A 20,620-nucleotide genomic window follows, 5' to 3' on the forward strand; every position below is an offset into this window, starting at 1 on the left:
TCTTGCTCAGGAGATTTCTTCCCCTCCTCTGTGTGAGGGGAAGAAAGTGCTAGAACCTATGAAATCCACAAACATGTGTTGAGATAGAAGAGCAGGTCTTGGAGGTGTTTGTGACACACTGCTCCAGATTCGAGTGCACGTCCTGCATATACCCTATATCCAGCCACTGGGTCATTTTCCCTGAAGTTTCCCAAACGTCTGCCTCTTTCTTCTCAATCAGACCCTTGGTGGTTAACAATTGCTTCTTTAAAAGGCCCTTGTTTGCCTGGAAAATATGCTTATTAGATAAGCAATTTAGCATCCTAGCCAGGTTCCCAACTTTGACATTTTCTTCCAATGATTAACATCTTAACTTTTTCCTAGAGAAGTATGGATTTGCTTTTATATTTGCTTTATTTTACTGCATAGAATTAGAGTTTAAAAAAATGTGTTAACTCTAATTGGTTTGTTATATCTACCTCAGTTGGATTTGAGCCAGACAAAGGTGTTCCTTTGCCCAAACTTCAGGTGCAAAGCGATTTCGAGAAGTCACGCGCGCCTGTTCGTGCAAAGCCACTGGTACCATGGCCTTAGTACATAGCACCAGCAGATGGCAGGCTTGTGCTCCAAATGAGCACAAGCATCTGGACCTGAACTTGGTAGATAGGGTTCATAAATGTTTCCTCTATGCTCTTTTTGTTGGAAGAGAATCTGAGACCACAGTTTTACTTGCTGACAGTTGAGAGGAAAAATGTTGCTGTTGTTCAGTCACTAAGTCACGTCTGACTCTTTGCAACCCCATGCACTGCAGCATGCCAGGCTTCCCTGTCCTTCACTGTCTCCTGGAGTTTGCTCAAACTCCTGTCCATTGAGTCGGTGGTGCCATCCAACCATCTCATCCTCTGCCGCCCCCTTCTCCTTCTGCTCTCAATCTTTCCCAGCATCAGGGTTTTTCCAGTGAGTTGGCTCTTTGCATCAGGTGGCCAAAGGATTGGAGCTTCAGCTTTAGCATCAGTCCTTCCAATGAATATTCAGGGTTGATTTCTTTTAGGATTGAGTGGTTTGATCTCCTTGAAGTCCAAGAGACTTACAGGAGTCTTCTCCAACACCATAGTTCAAAAGCATCAATTCTTCGACATTCATCCGTCTTTATGGTCCAGTTTTCACATGCATACATGACTCCTGGAAAAACCAAAGCTTTGACTATACAGACTTTTGCCGGCAAAGTGATGTCTGCTTTTTAATATGCTAAGTTTGTCACAGTTTTCCTTCCAATAACAAGTGTCTTTTAATTGAGGGATAATACTGCACTAAAATTGGTTCTCTGGTTTCTCCTCTCTTGGGGTTCGCCCCCTCTTCAGTTTTGAGTCGTCCCACTTTCTGCCTGCCTCCCCTCTCTTATAAAAACAGCGAGCATCACCCAGGATTGGGTTTTACTCGGCACTTGGATTTTAAGTTTTATCAAAAGAGGTTAAGTCCATGAAGGCTGGTTTGTAAGCTGCAAGGTGCTAAAAATAAACACAAGTTGTTATTTTTGTAGACTGGAAGGCTTTATCTTTGGTCCTAGGAGTTTCACGAGTAGCAGGCAGGCAGAGGAGGGGTATAGATGGGTGTGATTTTTAAGGTCTGGTTGACCTTTCTTTCCTTTGAATATCATTGCTCCTACCGTCTTGTCTGTTCCCTTCACAGCCCCCATCTGATGCATCAGCAAATCCTATCTGCCCAGTTTAGCTCCTCACAGACAAAGGGAGAATAGCGTATTTAGCCTTTCAAAACTGAGTAATCCAGTCTCTGCGTGTGTGCTCAGTCATGTACAGCTCCTCTGCGACCCTATGGCCTCTAGCCTGTCAGGCTTCTCTGTCTATGGGCTTTTCCAGGCAGGAATACTGGAGTGGGTTGCCATTTCTTCCTCCTGGGGATCTTTCCAAACCAGGGATCGAACCCACATCTCTTGTGTCTCCTGCATTGGCAGGCAGATTCTGTACCAGTTAGCTATCTGGGAAATGGTCTAGTCTCTAGTCTGCATTCAATTTTGTCATCAGCCTACTAGTTAGAAAAATGTGAGGGTGAAAGGCAAGGTGGGATGTTGAAAATAATACATTTTTTCCTAGGAACATTTAGATTTTTAAAATATTTTAGTCTCTTTCCTATAAAATAATAATACATCATCGACACAATGGACATGAATTTGAGCAAACTCTGGGAGATAGTAAAGGACAGGGAAGCCTGCTATGCTGCAGTCCATTGGATTGCAAAGAGTAGGATGTGACTTAGCGACTGAACAACAACAACAATATACATGATTAAAACTCCATATAATGCAAAAATTGTTTAAAAAAATGAGTTGGCTTTCTTGCCTTTCCTGTTCCTACAATCTGATTCCCCAGAGATAATCTCTTTAATAGAATTATTTCTGTGCTTATATTATTAATGGCACTTATATATATTAATGAAGGGTTTGATTTTTACATAATGTAAATTTCTACAGCTGCATTTATTAACTGTGTTATTCATCTATTTGTGAATCAAATTGCAAAATATTTGAGCATCAGAGCTGAGGCGACTTTCTAAAAGTGTTTGTAAATATTTTATAATAAATGAACACTGCTGCTGCTGCTGCTAAGTCGCTTCAGTCATGTCCTACTCTGTGCGACCCCATAGACGGCAGCCCACCAGGCTCCCCCGTCCCTGAGATTCTCCAGGCAAGAACACTGGAGTGGGTTGCCATTTCCTTCTCCAGTGCATGAAAGTGAAAAGTGAAAGTGAAGTCACTCAGTCATGTCCGACTCTTGGCGACCCCATGGACTGCAGCCCACCAGGCTCCTCTGTCCATGGGACTTTCCAGGCAAGAGTACTGGAGTGGGTTGCCAAAAGCCGGTGATTTAGGATCAGACAGCCTGTGTTTAAATCTTGGCTTTTCTGTTTACTTGCTATGTGATTTTGAGCAAATCGTTATCTCTGTGTCTCTGTTTCCTCGTCTGTAAATTGGGTGTAATAGTAGTCTTTATAGAGTTGCTCAGAAGAGTAAATGGATTTTATAGGTAAAACACCCAGAAGAATCTGGTGCATATGGAATAAATGCCCCATTTGCTATTATATTATTTCTCCCTGAGTGTGTAAATAACTTAGTCTCCCTGAGATTTTGTAATTGTACTTACCTGTCAAATGGAAATACTTTTAACTATCTCATAAGGTTTTTATTAGAATTAAATGAGATAAATACACTTAAAGGGCTTAGTATGTGCCTGGTACTTACCCATGAACGTTTTTAGCTTTTCCAGGCTGGGTCTAAAGTGTACAGGTAACCCTGCCCTCACCGTGTTGAGTGATCCTGTGGGTATTGGCCAGCCAGCAAAGGGATAAGCAGAGGATGCAGGACAAGCCTGGTGCAGCTTCAATGCCAAAGTGGTTGATCAGGGTAGTGGAGGTGCTTCCCCGAGTGACTTTCTCAGAGTAGACATGGCTCTGGTGCCTGACTTTGATGATAGAACTTCTAGACTCTGGTCTCATGTATTTCTTTCTTTACTTTCGGGGAAGATTACTTTACAGTCCGTGTTGGTTTCTGCCATACCACAGTGCAAATCAGCCGTGATCATACATACACTGCCTCCCTCCCATTCCCCATCACACCCCTATGGAAGTGGGAAGCCAGGCTGGGCTTCCTGTGTGATATAGCAGCTTCTCAGCAGCTATCTGTTTTGCGCATGGTAGGGTGTGCATGTCAGGGCTGCTTTCTCCATTTGGGCTCATGTGTTTCCTGTCTTGTTTTCCTTCCAGATTTGGAACTTGGCTTCAAACAAGCTAACATTTTTGAACTCCTATAAGATGAAGATGTCAGTTATCCTGGGAATTGTCCAGATGGTTTTTGGTGTTATTCTCAGCCTTTTCAATTACAGGTAGGTTTTGTGATGAACTTTCTGCCTGTTGGTCTGACCACGTCGGTGGTGAGTGGTGACAGAGCCACCAGTTCAGTCCTGTGTCCATCTGTAAGTTTCCTTCCTAAAGTGTCTGAGAGTGTTAGTTGCTCAGTCGTGTCCAGCTCTTTGTGACCTTATGGCCTGTAGCCCGCTAGGCTTCTCTGTCCATGGGATTTCCCAGACAAGAATACTGGAGTGGGGAAGCCATTTCCTCCTCCAGGGGATCTTCCTGACTTAGGGATCGAACCTGGGTCTCCTGCATTGCAGGCAGATTCTTTACCATCCTGGGTCTCTTGGCTTGAGCTTGGACAAGCTGATTTGCCAGAAATGATACCTCTGTTTCTCCTGAGCTGAGTGTGCCTTTCACCTCAGAAATATTTGAGAGTTCAGTAAGAGACTGCAAGCCCACAGTGCTATTGTTGCTGTTTAGCCTCATGGTTGTATCTGACTCTTCACAACCCCATGGGCTGCAGCTACGGTGCTCAGTCTCCTCCCAACCTGCCAGGCCTCAGTTGCTGCTATGTCTGGGTTTAGCCCCACTGCATTTGGGCCAGAGTGCCCTCAGATTCTGAATTCCACTTGGTATTCATTTCTTCATACTGGCAGCAGCCTCTCTTTCACTTCTTTGGTGGTTAATTTCTCCATCTGTCCTTCCTGTTATGCTCTATCTCTACCAAAGCTTCTTACACTTGTATATTTGTGCCAAAGTTGTAAATGCTTGAAAACAGCCTATTTAGAGACCCTTTGTGGACATGGAAGCTTGTAGTTATCACCAAAACCCACCTGCCAGGAGGTCAGTACCGTACTGCAGAAATGATGCAGAGTTTAGAATCAGAGATTTGACACCCAGCACGGCAACCCACTCCAGTGTTCTGGCCTGGAGAATCCCATGGACAGAGGAGCCTGGCAGGCCACATTCTTAGGCTGCAAAGAGTTGGACATGACTGAAGCGACTGAGCATAGCCCACACACAGCACAGGTAGCTGGGTGATCATAGGTATGTTGCTGAACGTGTCTGTCATCCACCAAAACCCACCTTCTAGGAGTTCAGTACCGTACTTCAGAAATGATGCAGGGTTTAGAATCAGAGATTTGACACACATGTAGCTGTGTGATCATAGATGTGTTGCTGAACGTGTCTGTGATCGTTTTCTTCCACAGAGTGGGAATAGAGGAGTCAGAATGGGTCAGTTATTGTGTAGTAACAAACAACTCTCAAATCTCAGTGTCTCAAGGCCATGATACATGTCATGGTGGGCCAATGGGGGTGCTGCTCATCTTATCCTCACACTAGGACCAGGGCTGATGGGCAGCTGCCACCTAGAAGTTGCCAGTTGCTGCGGCAGGAGAGGGCAGTCAGTTACACACTGACTCTTAAGCTTCCACCCAGAGGGACACATGCCACCTCTGTTCCCGTTTCATTGGCCAGAACCAGCCTTGTGGTGCCCCGTGTCTATTGGAAAACCAATAGACATATGCTTCTACTTGAAAAATAAGAACTATTTAGCGAGTGAGTGAATGACAACGCCTTGGTACTACTGCCTGCCTGAAAGTGCTGTGAGAGTTACCCAAGAGGTAAAACGAGGATAAAACCAGAAAGGACTTTCTGGGTGGACTGTGGTTAGCATCGCGTGTCAGGCCAGCCTTAACAATCTCTCTCAATCCTGCTTTATCACGGGATCTCCATTTTCCCTGCAATAGTTCTTATACTTAACAGGCTCTTTCTGACGTTTTACCTGGGGGTCCCCCAGCTTAGTCTTGTGGGACTCTCCCTGTGTCTTAGAGCAGGAGTTGACAAACTTTCTGTGTAAAGGGCCAGGTAGTAACTATTCTAGGCTTTGCAGGCAGGTGGTCTCTGTCACTGCTGCTCAGTTCCAGTGCTGTAGCGTGAACGAACACTGCCACAGGCAATGCGTAAACAAATGAGTGTGACTATTCCAGTCAAATTAAAACTGAAATTTGGATTTCCTATACTTTTCTTGGGTCATAAAATATTCTTTTGATTTTCCCCAAACCATTAAAAAATGTAAAAACCAGGCTGCACAAACTAGGTAATGGGCTCAGTTTGGCTCGTGGGCTGTTGTTGGCCAGCAACTGTTTCAGAGCATCCTTTTGAGAATAGCTGTCAAGCCCTGTGTCTGTATCCTATGCCCTTGGCTGTGTAGTATGAATTGGGTCTGCACGGGAAGCTGTGGCTGGGTCGCCAGCTGTCTGTGTGGGCCTGTCCTTTGCCTCATGACTTTACCTTCTGGACCCTGGCTCTCTCTGAACTGTTTGTGCAAAAGCACCTTTCTTTCTCATTTTTCCATCCATGCATGATTACTACTTACCTGGAGAGAGGATGCAGGATTCATAAAACAAAAAAAAAGAACACTTGGCTCTTTGGAGAGAGTGGTGAGTGACTGGCATTCCTTCAGTGTTCTCTCTTGTGTGTGTGTTTTCCACCCCCAGGTTCTTCAGAAACACTCTGAACATCATTCTGCAGTTCATCCCTGAGATGATTTTTATCCTGAGTCTTTTTGGATACCTGGTCTTCATGATCATCTTCAAATGGTGCTCCTTCGACGTCTCTGTGTCCCGGCGAGCCCCAAGCATCCTTATCCACTTCATTAACATGTTCCTATTTAACTACAAGGACTCTTCGAATGTACCTCTGTACCAACATCAGGTACTTCTGGGCTTTCTTTTTCTTTTATGCATTTCGATTATGTCAAATCTCTCCTGCTCTTGGGTTTTGCAGAGAGTAATTGTCTGTAAGACTGAGCCATCTTAGCAGCCGATGTGTTCGGTTCTTCAGATTTCAGAAGGCCCTGATTGAATAACTTCTCCGCATGCTGGGGGCAGTGCTTTGAGGCAGCTCCAGTGGTTTTTGTTTGGGTAATGCACCTGAGGTGTTATAGCCGTGGGGTTGAAAATTGGCTTGTACGTTGTCTGTGAAGAAAGAGAAAAATAAGCCTTCAAATTGATTGGCTTGAAACTGTAAGTGCTGTAAATTGTATCTTAAAATGGAGTAATCTTTTATTATAAAAGCAAACTCTAGTTGTTGTTGTTTAGTTGCTAAGTCATGTTCAATTCTTTGAGACCCCATGGACCATAGCATGCCAACCTTCTCTGTCCATGGGATTTCCCTGGTGGTCCAAAGGATGGGTCTTTGTACTCCTGGTGCAGGAGGGCCCGGGTTCAATCCCTGGTCAGGGAGCTGGATCCCACATGCCACAGTCAAATAAATAAATATTTGGTGGGTTTCCCAGGTAGTTCAGTGATACAAAATCCTCCTGCCAGTGCAGGAGACATGCGTTTGATCCCTGGGTTGGGAAGATCCCCTGGAGGAAGAAATGGCAACCCACTCTAGTATTCTTGCCTGGAGAATCCCAAGGACAGAGGAGCCTGGTGGGCTATAGTCCATGAGGTGGCAAAGAGTTGGACGGGACTGAGTGACTGGGCACACATGCTCCCAACACCGCCCTGGCTGCTTTGTGCTGTGTTTCAGTATCAGAGAAGAGCAACAGCTCAGGAGACATGTCTGGTTGCTTTAGACATTGTGAAGGGGAAAAGCATGATATAAAATCAGGCAAAAGGCAGTGAGGTAGCTTCAAGGGCAGGGACCTGGGACTGGTGAGTGCCGTGCATGTGGTTCCCACCCCACCTCCTGTTCTCCTTATGAGTAATTAAGGGTGGAGGAGGGTCGGAGATGGAGCAAGTAAGATGTTATCACTGTTAGTGGGGGTAAATCACTGTTATTGGGGTAAATCTTACTACAGTTGGGATGATGATAAATCGTCTCACTGGGAGCATGGGCAGAGAGAGAAATGTGAAGGCTCAAGAAACATTTTCCCTTTTACTCTGAACACAGTGGCTCTGAGACAGCCTTCCCCGGCATCCTGGTCCTTTAGGAGCCATGGGTCCCTCCTCAAAGCTGGTGACTCAGGAGGGTAAGAAGAAGAGGTGGGGTTGAGGATGTGAAAGGAAATATCTAAGAGGATAATAAACTGGGATGACTCCTGGGTTTCAACGAGGCACAAAGACCATGGATGCCTCGTTCCAAAATGAAGTGAATTGTGGCACACACACACACACACACACACACAGGGAAAGAGTTCAGCCCAATGTCCCTGAACCCATTAGATAACTCACCCACAATGAGACTGTGCAAGTCAGGTGGCCATCGTGAGTATTTTTTTTTGGATGTGAGAGCAACAGGGCTCAGTAATACTGGAAATATAAGATTACTTATAGAGGGACTTTGCTTGTGGTCTAGTGGCTAAGATGCCATGCTCCTAATGCAAGGCCTAGGTTTGATCGCTGATGAGGGAACTAGATCCCCCATACCGCAATTAAATAAAGTAATATTCAGTCAAGTAAATAAATATTAAAAAAAAAAACAAAACCAGGATTACTGATGGAGACAATGTCTGTGACTTAAAGTGATACAAGGACTTTTGGTCACTCTAGAGTGACTGGTAAAGTGCCAGGCCTGATCTTTTTCCAGGACCAGTGCTAACTGTCCCCACAGAATAGAGTCAAGGAGACATGAGACAAATAAAGTGCCCTTATGATGTGGCTCGTGAACACTCCTGTCCAGTGACTGGCTCCATACGGTGTGGGTGCACAATCAGGGGCTTCATGGAAAGGAAGTAATAAAGAGAGGAAGTCCCCTGTGCCTGCCATGAGTGGACACCCCACACCACCGGACTGACAGGTCTCACTCTGCAGTGGGAATAGCCCACGATGGGAAGGCGAATGGATTTATTGAAATGCTTCTGATCTCTCCAAATGAAATGCGGTTGATCATGTGTATTGATCATGTGTAGTTGATCCATATTGATCATTTGTGTCATATAAAGTATGCTGTGCAGTCACCTTGAAACGCTAAGACCGTCCCATTTTGGTCTTACAGCAAAAAGTCCAGAGTTTCTTTGTTATCATGGCTTTGATCTCTGTGCCGTGGATGCTTCTGATTAAGCCGTTTATCCTTAGAGCCAACCATCGGAAATCCCAGGTAAGCACCATCCACTTCAGTTCCCTCACTGTGGTTACGATTATGGGTTCTCTGGAAATATAAGTCAGGGGTTTAGAGAGAATGCTGGGTTTACCAGGGCCTGAAGAGCCTGCTGAGGTGAGTGGTGAGGTGAGGAAATGGCCCGCTCCAGGTATGGTTCCTTCTATAGAGCTCAGCTTTTCTTTGGGGTCATCTTGTTTCCAGCATAATCATTGTTCAGTCACTAAGTACTGTCTGACTTTGTGATCCCGTGGACTACAGCATGTCAGGCTTCCCTGTCCCTCACTGTCTCCCAGAGTTTGCTCACACTCATGTTCATTGAGTTGGTGATGCCATCCAAGCATCTCATCCTCTGCCAGCCTCTTCTCTTTCTGCCTTCAGTCTTTCCCAGCATCAGGGTCTTTTCCAATGAGTTGGCTCTTCGCATCACATGGCTAAAGTATTGAGAGTTTCAGCATCAGTCCTTCTAATGAATATTCAGGGTTGATTTCCCTTAGGATTGTCTGGTTTGATCTCCTTGCTGTCCCTGGAACTCTCAAGAGTCTTCTCCAGTACCATAGTTTGAAAGCATCAATTCTTAGGCACTCTGCCTTCCTTATGGTCCAGCCTAATGGTCACATTTAAGGCTTATGTGTTGCGAACTGTGCTTGGGGTGTGTGTACTGAGTCTAGGGTTGGTTGATGATCTCTAGGTGTCTGATCGTGGTTTTTTTTGAGTTAAAACTAAGTCTTATAGTACAGGTTTAGTGTGTGCTGAACACTGCTTTTCGCAAAGCTGTGGGCTTTTACTATGTTAGTTCGGCTTCACAGGTGGTGCTAGTGGTAAAGAATCCAGCTGTCAATGCAGGAAACAAAATGTGACAGGGATTCGATCTCTGGGTTGGGAAGATCCCATGGAGGAGGGCATGGCAACCTCCTCCAGTATTTTTGCCTGGAGAATCCCATGGACAGAGGAGCCTGGTGGGCTGCAGTTGATACTGTCGCAAAATTCGGACACAACTGAATCGACTTAGCACGCTTGCACTCTATCGTGTTACAGATCGTGTGAGGAAACTAGAGGAGTAAACAAATTCAAATAAGTCCATTCTTGTTTATTTGTGATTTTTCACTCTGTTTTCAAACACCAGTTTCAGCCCACTTCTTCGTTTTGTCTAAATTTCTCCCAAGCCTCAGGTTTACTCAGGGGTTGATAAAGAATTTACTGTTTGCCTAAATCAAGTAGGAATAAGGAAGATCAACTGTCCAGGGAGCTTTTGAGTCTAGAAATGACACACAGGTGCTGTTTGAAATGATCAGTCTCTGCTTCCCTCTTTTAGTGCAAAAGATTAAATAGGCTCTTCTGAGATCACGTGTATTTTAAGTGGTTGTGAATATATTTAGATAAACCTTTTTTTCCCTAAACTCTGACCTGGCTGATGTTTGAGTCAGGGATCAATTGGATGAGGCTGAAGTTCGGGAGGTTCTTCCCTAGGTGGCGCCGTCTTTCTGAATCACCTGCACCTTCCACTCTTTCCTGCCAGCCTTGACTAGATCTAAAGCCTGTCTGAAATACAATTTTTGTGGGATATAAACACATAGGAAGGCAAAGCAAAGAATACTTGTTTATTGTTTGGTTAACTGGTGAGAGACCAAGATGGTGAAGGATAGCTGAGGTGGACCATTGTCCAAATAAGGTGATGGGTGTTTGAAAGGAAGGTGACAGATACCTTTTCTGCAGACACAGATGCAGTTTTTTTTCCTGAGAAGCTCCACCTGCCCGTTATCTGAGGGCTGGGTTCCTGCTGGCTGTCTGGAGTCCCAGGACTCTCAAACCATAGCTTGTCTTACTCTTTGCTCAGCAAAACTATTTAAATAGTGGTGGAACTCAAAGTGATGGATTTCTCCCTTCTCCCCATGGAGGATATGTACAATGGGGAAGAAAGTATAGGTGTTTCTGTGGTCTGCCATGTTGGAGGGTACCTTCTAGACTGGCTCAGGAGAACAGGAGCTCCCAAAGACTGCTTGGAGGTTTGTCTCCTTGGCCCTTGGAGTGTAGGGCTGTTGGTTGATTCCTTAGGCTGATTAGATGGTCCTTTCTCATGTTTGAAACATTTCCTCCCACCTCCATTCATGAGATGATTCCATAGTGGAATTATTTGGCCTCTTCCCAGTTCCCTCTATGAAACCTTAAGGAGGCCCAATACATAAGAGATTGTAAACAGATTTGTTCTGATGGGCCTCAGGGGATGTGAACAGAGGTCCCATTTCCTCAGGCTCCTCTGTAATACTATAACGCTGAGTCCCCGCAGAAAGTGAAGAAGAAACTATGGCAGAAAGCGAAGAAGAACTAAAGAGCCTCTTGAAAGTGAAAGAGGAGAGTGAAAAAGTTGGCTTAAAACTCAACATTCAGAAAATTGAGATCATGGCATCTGGTCCCATCACTTCATGGCAAATAGATGGTGAAACAGTGAAAACAGTAACAGACTTTATTTTATTTTTTTGGGCTCCAAAATCACTGCAGATGGTGACTGCAGCCATGAAATTAAAAGACGTTTGTTCCTTGGAAGAAAAGTTATGACCAACCTAGACAGCATATTAAAAAGCAGAGACATTACTTTGCCAACAAATGTCCATCTAGTCAAAGCTGTGGTTTTTCCAGTAGTCATGTATGGATGTGAGTTGGACTATGAAGAAAGTTGAGCGCTGAAGAATTGATGCTTTTGAACTGTGGTGTAGGGACTCTTGAGAGTCCCTTGGACTGCAAGGAGATCCAACCAGTCCATCCTAAAGGAAATCAGTCCTGAATATTCATTGGAGGGAGTGATGCTGAAGCTGAAACTCCAATACTTTGGCCACCTGATGTGAAGAACTGACTCATTTGAAGAGACCCTGATGCTGGGAAAGATTGAAGGCAGGAGGAGAAGAGGGTGACAGGATGAGATGGTTGGATGGCATCACTGACTCAATGGACATGAGTTTGTATAAACTCTGGGAGTTGGTGATAGACAGGGAGGCCTGATGTGCTGCAGTCCATGGGGTTGCAAAGACTCGGACACGACTGAGCGACTGAACTGACTGACTACACACATACAAGTACGCAACTGATAAGGGCGCATGTTAGTGACTTATCACAACATGAACACACTAGGGTGACCAGCACTCAGGTGGAGACTCAGAACATCATCAGGCTCCGGAGTCCCTTTGTGCCTGCTTCCTGTCACTCTTGGCCCAAGGTTGACCATTACCCTGATTTCTAACACTGTACGTTAGTTTTCCCTGTTTTTGAACTTTATGTAAATGGAATCCTGCACTGTGCCTTCTTTTGGATCTGGCTTCCTTCCTTTGATATTATATTTGAGAGATTGTATGTATATGATTGGCATATAGTATTCCCTTGCATGGATGTACCACAATTTAGTTATCTATTCATGTATTGATAGTTGGTTTTCAGTTGCTCAGTCATGTCGACTCTTTGCCACCCTGTGGGCTGAAGCCTGCTAGGCTTCCCTGTCCTTCACTGTCTCCCTGAGCTTGCTCAAACTCATGTCCATTGAGTCGGTGATGCCATCCAACCATCTCATCCTCTGTCACCCTCTTCTCCTCCTGCCTTCAATCTTTCCCAGCATCAGGGTCTTTTCCAATGAGTCGGCTCTTCGCATCAGGTGGCCAAAGTATTGGAGCTTCTGCTTTAACATCAGTCCTACCAATGAATATTCAGGGTTGATTTCCTTTAGGATTGACTGGTTTGATCTCCTTGCTGTTCAAGGGACTCTCAAGAGTCTCCTCCAGCACCACAATTTGAAAGCATCAAAGTATTGATAGTTATCTGGCTTTTTTCCAGTGTTAGTAATTATAGATAGTGCTGCTCTATACAACCTATGTCTGTCTTTTTGCATGCATTTTATGTGTTTTTAGAAAGTTGCAAGTAGCTAATTTCCAGTTGATTACTATTTTATTTCAGACAGCATCCAGCTCAGACATTGTGAGAAGATTATTAGGGGGGTAGAAAAGTATATTTTGAATAGGAAAAGAGTGAGATTTTCCAAGTCCCCCGGATCACATTCTACACAATTGTTTATGCTTACTTGAACCAGTTTCAGGATATGTCCAGAGAAGTCTAGCATTTAGGGGATGGAAAGGGAAAAACTGTCTTCCATGTCTTCTTTAATATTTTCTTCTTTAAGTTGACAGGGAGAGAAAATAGGATTTCAAGAAGACAAAGTAATGTTAACTTGAGTCCCTTTCCTCACGTTGGGGCAAGGAACCACAGGCCAAGGGAAGAGGCTGACCCAGAGCCCCCTCTTGATACCCGGCACCCTGGAATTCCTGTCCAGAGGGACTCAAGCCCACTTCTGGGTCATACAAAGGGCCAACCAGACCACTGGGTACCGCTGACCCTGGTGTGGTCAAGGGGCAGCACTTTGTGGGGGAGTGTGGGTGGGACGTAGAGATCTTGGGTGGGAGTGCCCACACATGAGCCACAAGGCCACGGTCCCTGTGCTGTGAGATGAAATCAGAGGTGAGAGGGGAAGGGTGACCTGCCAGTGCAGGGCCAACTCTCCTGTGCGCCCCTGTCCTGGTGTGGGATGCTGAATTTGCACCTGGCTTTCCAAAAAAGATCTTCATGACCCAGATAATCACAATGGTGTGATCACTGACCTAGAGCCAGACATCCTGGAATGTGAAGTCAAGTGGGCCTTAGAAAGCATCACTACTAACAAAGCTAGTGGAGGTCATGGAATTCCAGTTGAGCTATAGCAAATCCTGAAAGGTGATGCTGTGAAAGTGCTGCACTCAATATGCAAGCAAATTTGGACAACTCAGCAGTGGCCACAGGACTGGAAAATGTCAGTTTTCATTCCAATCCCAAAGAAGGCAATGCCAAAGAATGCTCAAACTACAGCACAATTGCACTCATCTCACATGCTAGTAAAGTAATGCTCAAAATTCTCCAAGCCAGGCTTCAGCAATATGTGAACCGTGAACTTCCAGATGTTCAAGCTGGTTTTAGAAAAGGCAGAGGAAACAGAGATCAAATTGCCAACATCTGCTGGATCATGGAAAAAGCAAGAGAGTTCCAGAAAAACATCTATTTCTGCTTTATTGAGTATGCCAAAGCCTTTGACTGTGTGGATCACAATAAACTGTTGAAAATGCTGAAAGAGATGGGAATACCAGACCACCTGATCTGCCTCTTGAGAAATTTGTTTGCAGGTCAGGAAGCAACAGTTAGAACTGGACATGGAACAACAGACTGGTTCCAAATAGGAAAAGGAGTATGTCAAGGCTGTATATTGTCTCCTGGCTTATTTAACTTATATGCAGAGTACATCATGAGAAACGCTGGACTGGAAGAAGCACAAGCTGGAATCAAGATTGCAGGGAGAAATATCAATAACCTCAGATATGCAGATGACACCACCCTTATGGCAGAAAGTGAAGAGGAACTAAAAAGCCTCTTGATGAAAGTGAAAGTGGAGAGTGAAAAAGTTGGCTTAAAGCTCAACATTCAGAAAACGAAGATCATGGCATCCGGTCCCATCACTTCATGGGAAATAGATGGGGAAACAGTGTCAGACTTTATTTTTTGGGGCTCCAAAATCACTGCAGATGGTGACTGCAGCCATGAAATTAAAAGATGCTTACTCCTTGGAAGGAAAGTTATGACCAACCTAGATAGCATATTCAAAAGCAGAGACATTACTTTGCCAACAAAGGTTCGTCTAGTCAAGGCTATGCTTTTTCCCGTGGTCATGTATGGATGTGAGACTTGGACTGTGAAGAAGGCTGAGTGCTGAAGAATTGATGCTTTTGAACTGTGGTGTTGGAGAAGACTCTTGAGAGTCCCTTGGACTGCAAGGAGATCCAACCAGTCCATTCTGAAGGAGATCAGCCCTGGGATTTCTTGGACGGGATCATGCTAATGCTGAAACTCCAATACTTTGGCCACCTCATGCGAAGAGTTGACTCATTGGAAAAGACTCTGATGCTGCAAGAGATTGGGGGCAGGAGGGGAAGGGGACAACAGAGGATGAGATGGCTGGATGGCATCACTGAGTCAATGGATGTGAGTCTGAGTGAACTCCGGGAGTTGGTGATGGACAGGGAGGCCTGGTGTGCTGCGATTCATGGGGTCGCAAACAGTTGGACACGACTGAGTGACTGAACTGAACTGAACTTCCAAGCTCTGGTGAGAATTTATTTGCCAAGACAGAGGCCAGAATATACTTTGTTTGGGACTTTGTTGGCTTGATTTGTACCTTTAAAATATTTAGACATGTGGCATGTGGACTTTCGTTTGTACCTTTGCCCAAAGGTCTGCAAATATTAGGTGCAGATGTGCTGAAGGAAGAAAACTAAAGATACTTTCATGCCTAATTTGCAATACCTTACCTGTGAAATCATTCTAGGAACAACTTTGGCCTTGGGACATTAAGTTTCAGGGTGACTTGAGTTAAATATTCTTTTCTGACTCAAGGATAAAAATCAGGCCAAATTGAATGGCAACTAGACCTAGATTTTTTTCCCCTTGAATTCTTTTCTTAGCTATTTAAAAAAAATTATTAAAAGTTTTTATTTTTCTTTATTTTGGGCTGTACTGGGCGTTCATTGCTGCGTGGGCTTTACTCTAGTTGAGAGCAGGGGCTACTCTGTAGCTGCAGTGCTCGGGCTTCTCATTATGGTGGCTTCTCTCGTGGAGACCAGGCTCTGGGCATGCGGGCTTTAGTGGTTGCAACTCATGGCCTCAGCTGTAGCTCCTGGGCTCCAGAGCACAGGCTCAGTAGTTGGAGCACATGCGCTTAGTTGCTCCCCGGCAGGATCTTCCCAAATCAGGGATCGAACCCATATTTCCTGCATTGGCAGATGGATTCTTTACCACTGAGTCGCCAGGGAAGCCTCTTAGCTATTTTTATAAAGTAATGCTTTTATTTTAAAAAGTGTGTTTGTGCTGGAAAAGCCTTTGTCTAGTCCACTTGGGCTGTGTAACAAAGTACCGCATCCTGGGTGGCTAAAGCAATAGATATCTATTGCTCACAGTTCTGAGGGCTGTATGTCCACGACCAGGGTGTCAGTATCATCACCTTCTTGTGAGACCACTTTCCTGGTTCACTGCTGGCATCGTCTCTGTGTGTCCTTACCAGATGGAGCTAGGGGGCTCTCTGAAGCCTCTTTTATACGGGCACTAATTCCATTCACAGGGCTTCCACCTTCATGACCTAAGTGCCTTCCAAAGGTTCCACTTTCTAATACTTTCATCTTTGGAGGTTAGGATTTTAACATTAACTTTGGGGGGGTCACAAGCATTCAGACAGTAGCACTCATTAATCCCTCCTGGTTGGATTTGCTAGTAGAAATCTGGCTGTTTGGGTCACAAGACTGTTCGTTTATTGTAAAGAGCATGATTAATCCGGCACCTTCTGGAACACCATGGAGAAAAGTACATGCCCAAGATCAGACTGCCTACTGATGCTACTCTGTCACTAACTAGCCTTAACTAACTGTGCAATCCTGTGGGTTCATTTCTTAACCTTTCTGTACCTTAGTTTACTTTTCTGTACAATGGGGGGATAATTGTGTTTACATAAAAAACATTGTTACAAAGGCTAAATGAGATAATCGAGAATTTAGAACAGTATCTGGAACATGCTGCTGCTGCTAAGCTGCTTCAGTCGTGTCAGACTCTGTGCGACCCCATAGATGGCAGCCCACCAGGCTCCCCCCCCAGTCCCTGGGATTCTGCAGGCAATAACACTGGAGTGGGTTGCCATTTCCTTCTCCAATGCGTGAACGTGAAAAGTGAAAGTGAAGTTGCTCAGTCGTGTCCAACTCTTAGCGACCCCATGGACTGCAGCCTACCAGGCTCCTCCGTCCATGGGATTTTCCAGGCAAGAGTACTGGAGTGGGGTGCCATTGCCTTCTCTGGAACATAGCTAATATGGAACATAGCTAATAGTTAATGAGAGCCTTTATTTTATAGAGAATTTTTATAATCCTAAAAGTGAATCTGCCATTTCATGTTCTTGTTTGCTGACAGCTGCAGGCCTCCAGAATCCCAGAAGACACCACCGAGAACACCGAGGGTGACAACTCTGGTCACAGTGCTTCTGTAGGTGCCCATGGGGCTCAGGATGACCACGATCAAGAGGTATTTAAGGGAGTCCCCTGGCGGCCTAGTGGTTAAGGTTTGGCGCCGTCTCTTCCGTGACCTGGGTTTGATCCCTTGTCAGGGAACTGAGAGCCCACAAGCTACACAGGCAAAATATTAGAGAAAAAATGGCTTATTTAAAGAAGAGGTATTTGGGACTTGACACCCTATGAAGGCTTGCTGTTTGTACAGATTCTAGAGGTCAGTTCTAGCCAGGGAGGATGCTCATGTATTTAACAGCCAGTAGTGTGTGGGCACGACTGAAGTGACTTAGCAGTGTGTGGGCACCAGCCCATCTGACTGGACTTAAGCAGGAGAGCTGGGAGGGTCGGGAGGACCCTGCTGAGGGTGGCCTTTTCATCCCTAAGTCATGGGAAGTTGGGGAGATCTCACGGAAGGGGGAGCACTTGAGTTTCCAGCTACTTACCATCCAATCAGGGGGCATTTTAAAATTTTGCCCAGGTACTGCTCTGAGTATGAGGTGCATATCAGTTTCAAGTTTTGTAACACAGAAGCTCCTAAATGTTACCAAGGACCCCTTGGCTCAGAACCATGCCCCTGGGAGTCTGCTGGTTTATTTTCCCCATCAGTGCCCTCATTTACAATCACAGAGCCCAAATCTGGTCCCTTATCTTGAAGCAAGAGGTGGGTTATTAATTGCCAGTCCTCTGCCCCAATGTAAGTATGAGCAGCTGCCATTGCCTGCTCCTGCCTCAATGCTGGCTCTTTCTTGACTTTGTTCACTTATCTTTGTGACATTGCCTTGCACATGAATTCCCAAACTGTGTTCTTCTCTCCTCCCTCCCTGTCTCTTTCTGTCCAAGGGCAGCCACTCCCCTCCTTGGGAATGTGCCATGTTTCCTCAGACAAGGCAGCTGACTTTTTAATCCCATGACTGAAGTCACCCACAGTCCTGAACCCCGGGATGGGGGTTTTAACTGGAGCTGTCTTCTAATTCTGGAGTGGAAAGAGGGTTCCTGTGAGGCCTCAGAGATGCCTCACAGGAAGTGAGGCGTAAGGCATATAAGTAGCTCCGTTTGTGGTATTAATTACTTTTTAAAAATTATTCATTTGTACCAATGGATAGTCAGAATTACTGAAAAATTGGATCATGGAAAGTTTTCCGAACAGATTCCAGATATAGAGAGTAACCCTTGTTAGTGGTGATTGATATTAGTAGGTCTTTGAGACCTGCTGGAATGTTTTAGAATCCAACCCACACATCTGACTCATCAAGCCCCAGCCTGTCTTGTACAACCTCCCTCATCCATCTTCCTCGTTCACCTCAGGATAGATCCAGTCAGTGTGCCCCTGCCAGCTCTTCCATGAACCCGCCGCCCTTGTGGGGGCAACTCCAGGCTCTGCTGGACAGCTCTTTCCCCCAGTACAGTCATACCTGGGTCTCCCAGGACAAAGCACATCCAGGCTCGACTCGACTCAGCCAGACTCTTTGAGGTTCATTCTTCACCAGACACTCCTTTGTTACTGTGACCCCTCTCCAGGTCTCCTCCCACTTCTCTCCTTACCCACATTCAGCCCAGCTCCAGGTTAACAGCACACATCTCCAGACTTCCAAGTCTACCCAACACTTCTGACATCAGTCACAAGTCTGGGGTGGGGAGCCCTCAGATTCCCTTGGTTGAGTCATTTGTAGACAGTTCACAGGACTCAGGAGAAGGCTGTACTTTCAATTGCAGGATTATTTACAGCCAAAGTCTGCACATTAGCAATCCTCCTAAGAGGCACGTCAGCAGAATCCGACACTGGGAGGTTCTGAAGGCTGAGCTCCCGTGTCCTTAGGGATGCATGGCTCTCCTGCATTGACATTGACATGCAGCTGTGTTATTGTGTTGCTTTCTCAGGAAGCTCACACACCTTCTGGTTTCCTGTTTTATTGAGGTGTCATTATGTAGGCGTGACTGACCCGAGTGCAGTCCAGGTGTTTGCACCCAATCTTATCTCCCTCCCTGGAGTTGGATTTGGGTTGATAACATGTGGCTGAAAGTCTCAAGTCTCTGACCACATGGTAGGTCTTTCAGGTGAGGCCGGCTCCCACTTAAACTACCAAGTGCCTCTGTTTGGATACCTCCTTAGCAAAGATGATGCGGTGTGGTCCCAGGGACCAGTGGAGCTTGAATATAGACTTTTCTTTCACTTGGGAAATCTCAAGGGTTTCGAGACTGCCTCCCAGGAGCCAGGACTAAGCCAGACCTCTCTTTGGCTAAGGTTCATTCTTCAGACATTCCTATGTTACTGTGACTCTCTCCACCTATTTCCCTGTCATTTAACTAAAAATGTCTTCACAGCAGAGCCCAGGTCTTCTCCATATATCATTTGTAACATGTTCGCATAGAAAGTACTTGATGGAGTAACATCAGAAATTCTCTCTTTCAGTTCAACTTTGGAGACATCTTTGTGCATCAGGCCATCCACACGATCGAGTATTGCCTGGGCTGCATTTCCAACACAGCCTCCTACCTCCGGCTTTGGGCCCTCAGTCTGGCACATGCACGTGAGTGAGTGGGCCGCCTGGCAGGGTGACCATCACACGTCCCTTTGGAAACAGATGTAATGTACTTGGAGGAGAAAGTGCCTTCTGGGTTGTTTCTGGTGTGTTTGCCAGAAGAGTGGCTCTTTCAAAGTGTTAATAGAAGTGACTTTTTTTCAGGAGGTCTGGCTTTGTATTGCTGAAATGATTACCCTCTGTATCAGGTTCCTGTTGCTGCTGTAACAAATTATCACAAATGTAGCAGAGGTGACTGAGCGCAGCACACAGCAGCTTAGAACACTGTGAAATTGACTATCTTACAGTTCTGGAGGGCAGAAGGCTTAAAAACAAGGTGTTGGCAACTCTCTTTTTTTCTGGAAGCTCTTGGGGAGAATCTATTTCTTTGCCTTTCCTAGTTTCTACAGGCCTCTTGTATTTATTGGTAAAGATTTAAGCCCCAAGAATGACTTAAATCTGGAATCTTGACTCATGGACTTACTTCGTAAAATTTCTCTTGATTTCTGCCTGCTTCTCCAGTCTTGACTCTTGGTGTTTCCCTCCGTGCCCCACTGGCTCTCTGTTACCCCCACCCCCTCCCCAGTTCTTGTGCAGTGGCCACGAGGAACGGCCCTGAGGCTCCTGAAGATGCCACGCCATCTCGGCCCTCCGTGCGTCTGCCCTCACCTGTAATACTCTTCCCTTCTTGAACCCTCTCTGCAGCCTGATGTCTCATTCCTCCTTCAGAACTCAGTGTGGTTGGCTCCTTTGCTGCTGGTCTTCCTCCCTGGCTCCCAGTCTGGAAGGTGCCCTTCCCTAGGTTCTGGAGGTGCTCTGACCTAGTACAGATTGTAACCCTGTCTTATTAGCCTGTCTCCCTACTAGATTCTGAGCTCCTGAAAGGTAAGGACCCTGGCTTTTAACTCTGCATTCCCAGCCCTGGGCATCATGCCAAGAACAGAGAACCCAGGCCAGAATGTGTGCTAAATAAATAGAAACCAAAGCAGTGAAAATGAGCCTGGTTATTGATTTATAGCAGAAAAGCAGGTGCTCAGAGTTCGTGTGGTCTTGACTGCTTTGGCCGCTTGTTTTCTTGTACAAACTCCTGTAATTATA

General features: G+C 45.5%; 1 protein-coding gene across 7 annotated transcripts in view; it reads left to right on the plus strand.

Moving 5' to 3' along the window:
* Positions 1-20,620, plus strand: part of ATP6V0A4 (ATPase H+ transporting V0 subunit a4) — a 98,173-nt gene that overhangs the window by 74,703 nt on the left and 2,850 nt on the right. For all 7 annotated transcript variants that reach the window (XM_086395353.1, XM_086395352.1, XM_086395354.1 and 4 more), the window contains 5 exons: positions 3,757-3,875; positions 6,348-6,564; positions 8,794-8,895; positions 16,909-17,019; positions 19,414-19,531. In XM_086395353.1, coding sequence (XP_086251479.1) covers positions 3,757-3,875; positions 6,348-6,564; positions 8,794-8,895; positions 16,909-17,019; positions 19,414-19,531 — 667 coding nt within the window. The remainder of the gene's footprint in view (positions 1-3,756; positions 3,876-6,347; positions 6,565-8,793; positions 8,896-16,908; positions 17,020-19,413; positions 19,532-20,620) is intronic.

The sequence above is a fragment of the Bos grunniens genome, chromosome 4, assembly GCF_055505025.1.
Source record: "Bos grunniens cultivar Pamir isolate PY7600 chromosome 4, Bosgru_T2T1.0, whole genome shotgun sequence".
NCBI lineage: Eukaryota > Metazoa > Chordata > Mammalia > Artiodactyla > Bovidae > Bos > Bos grunniens.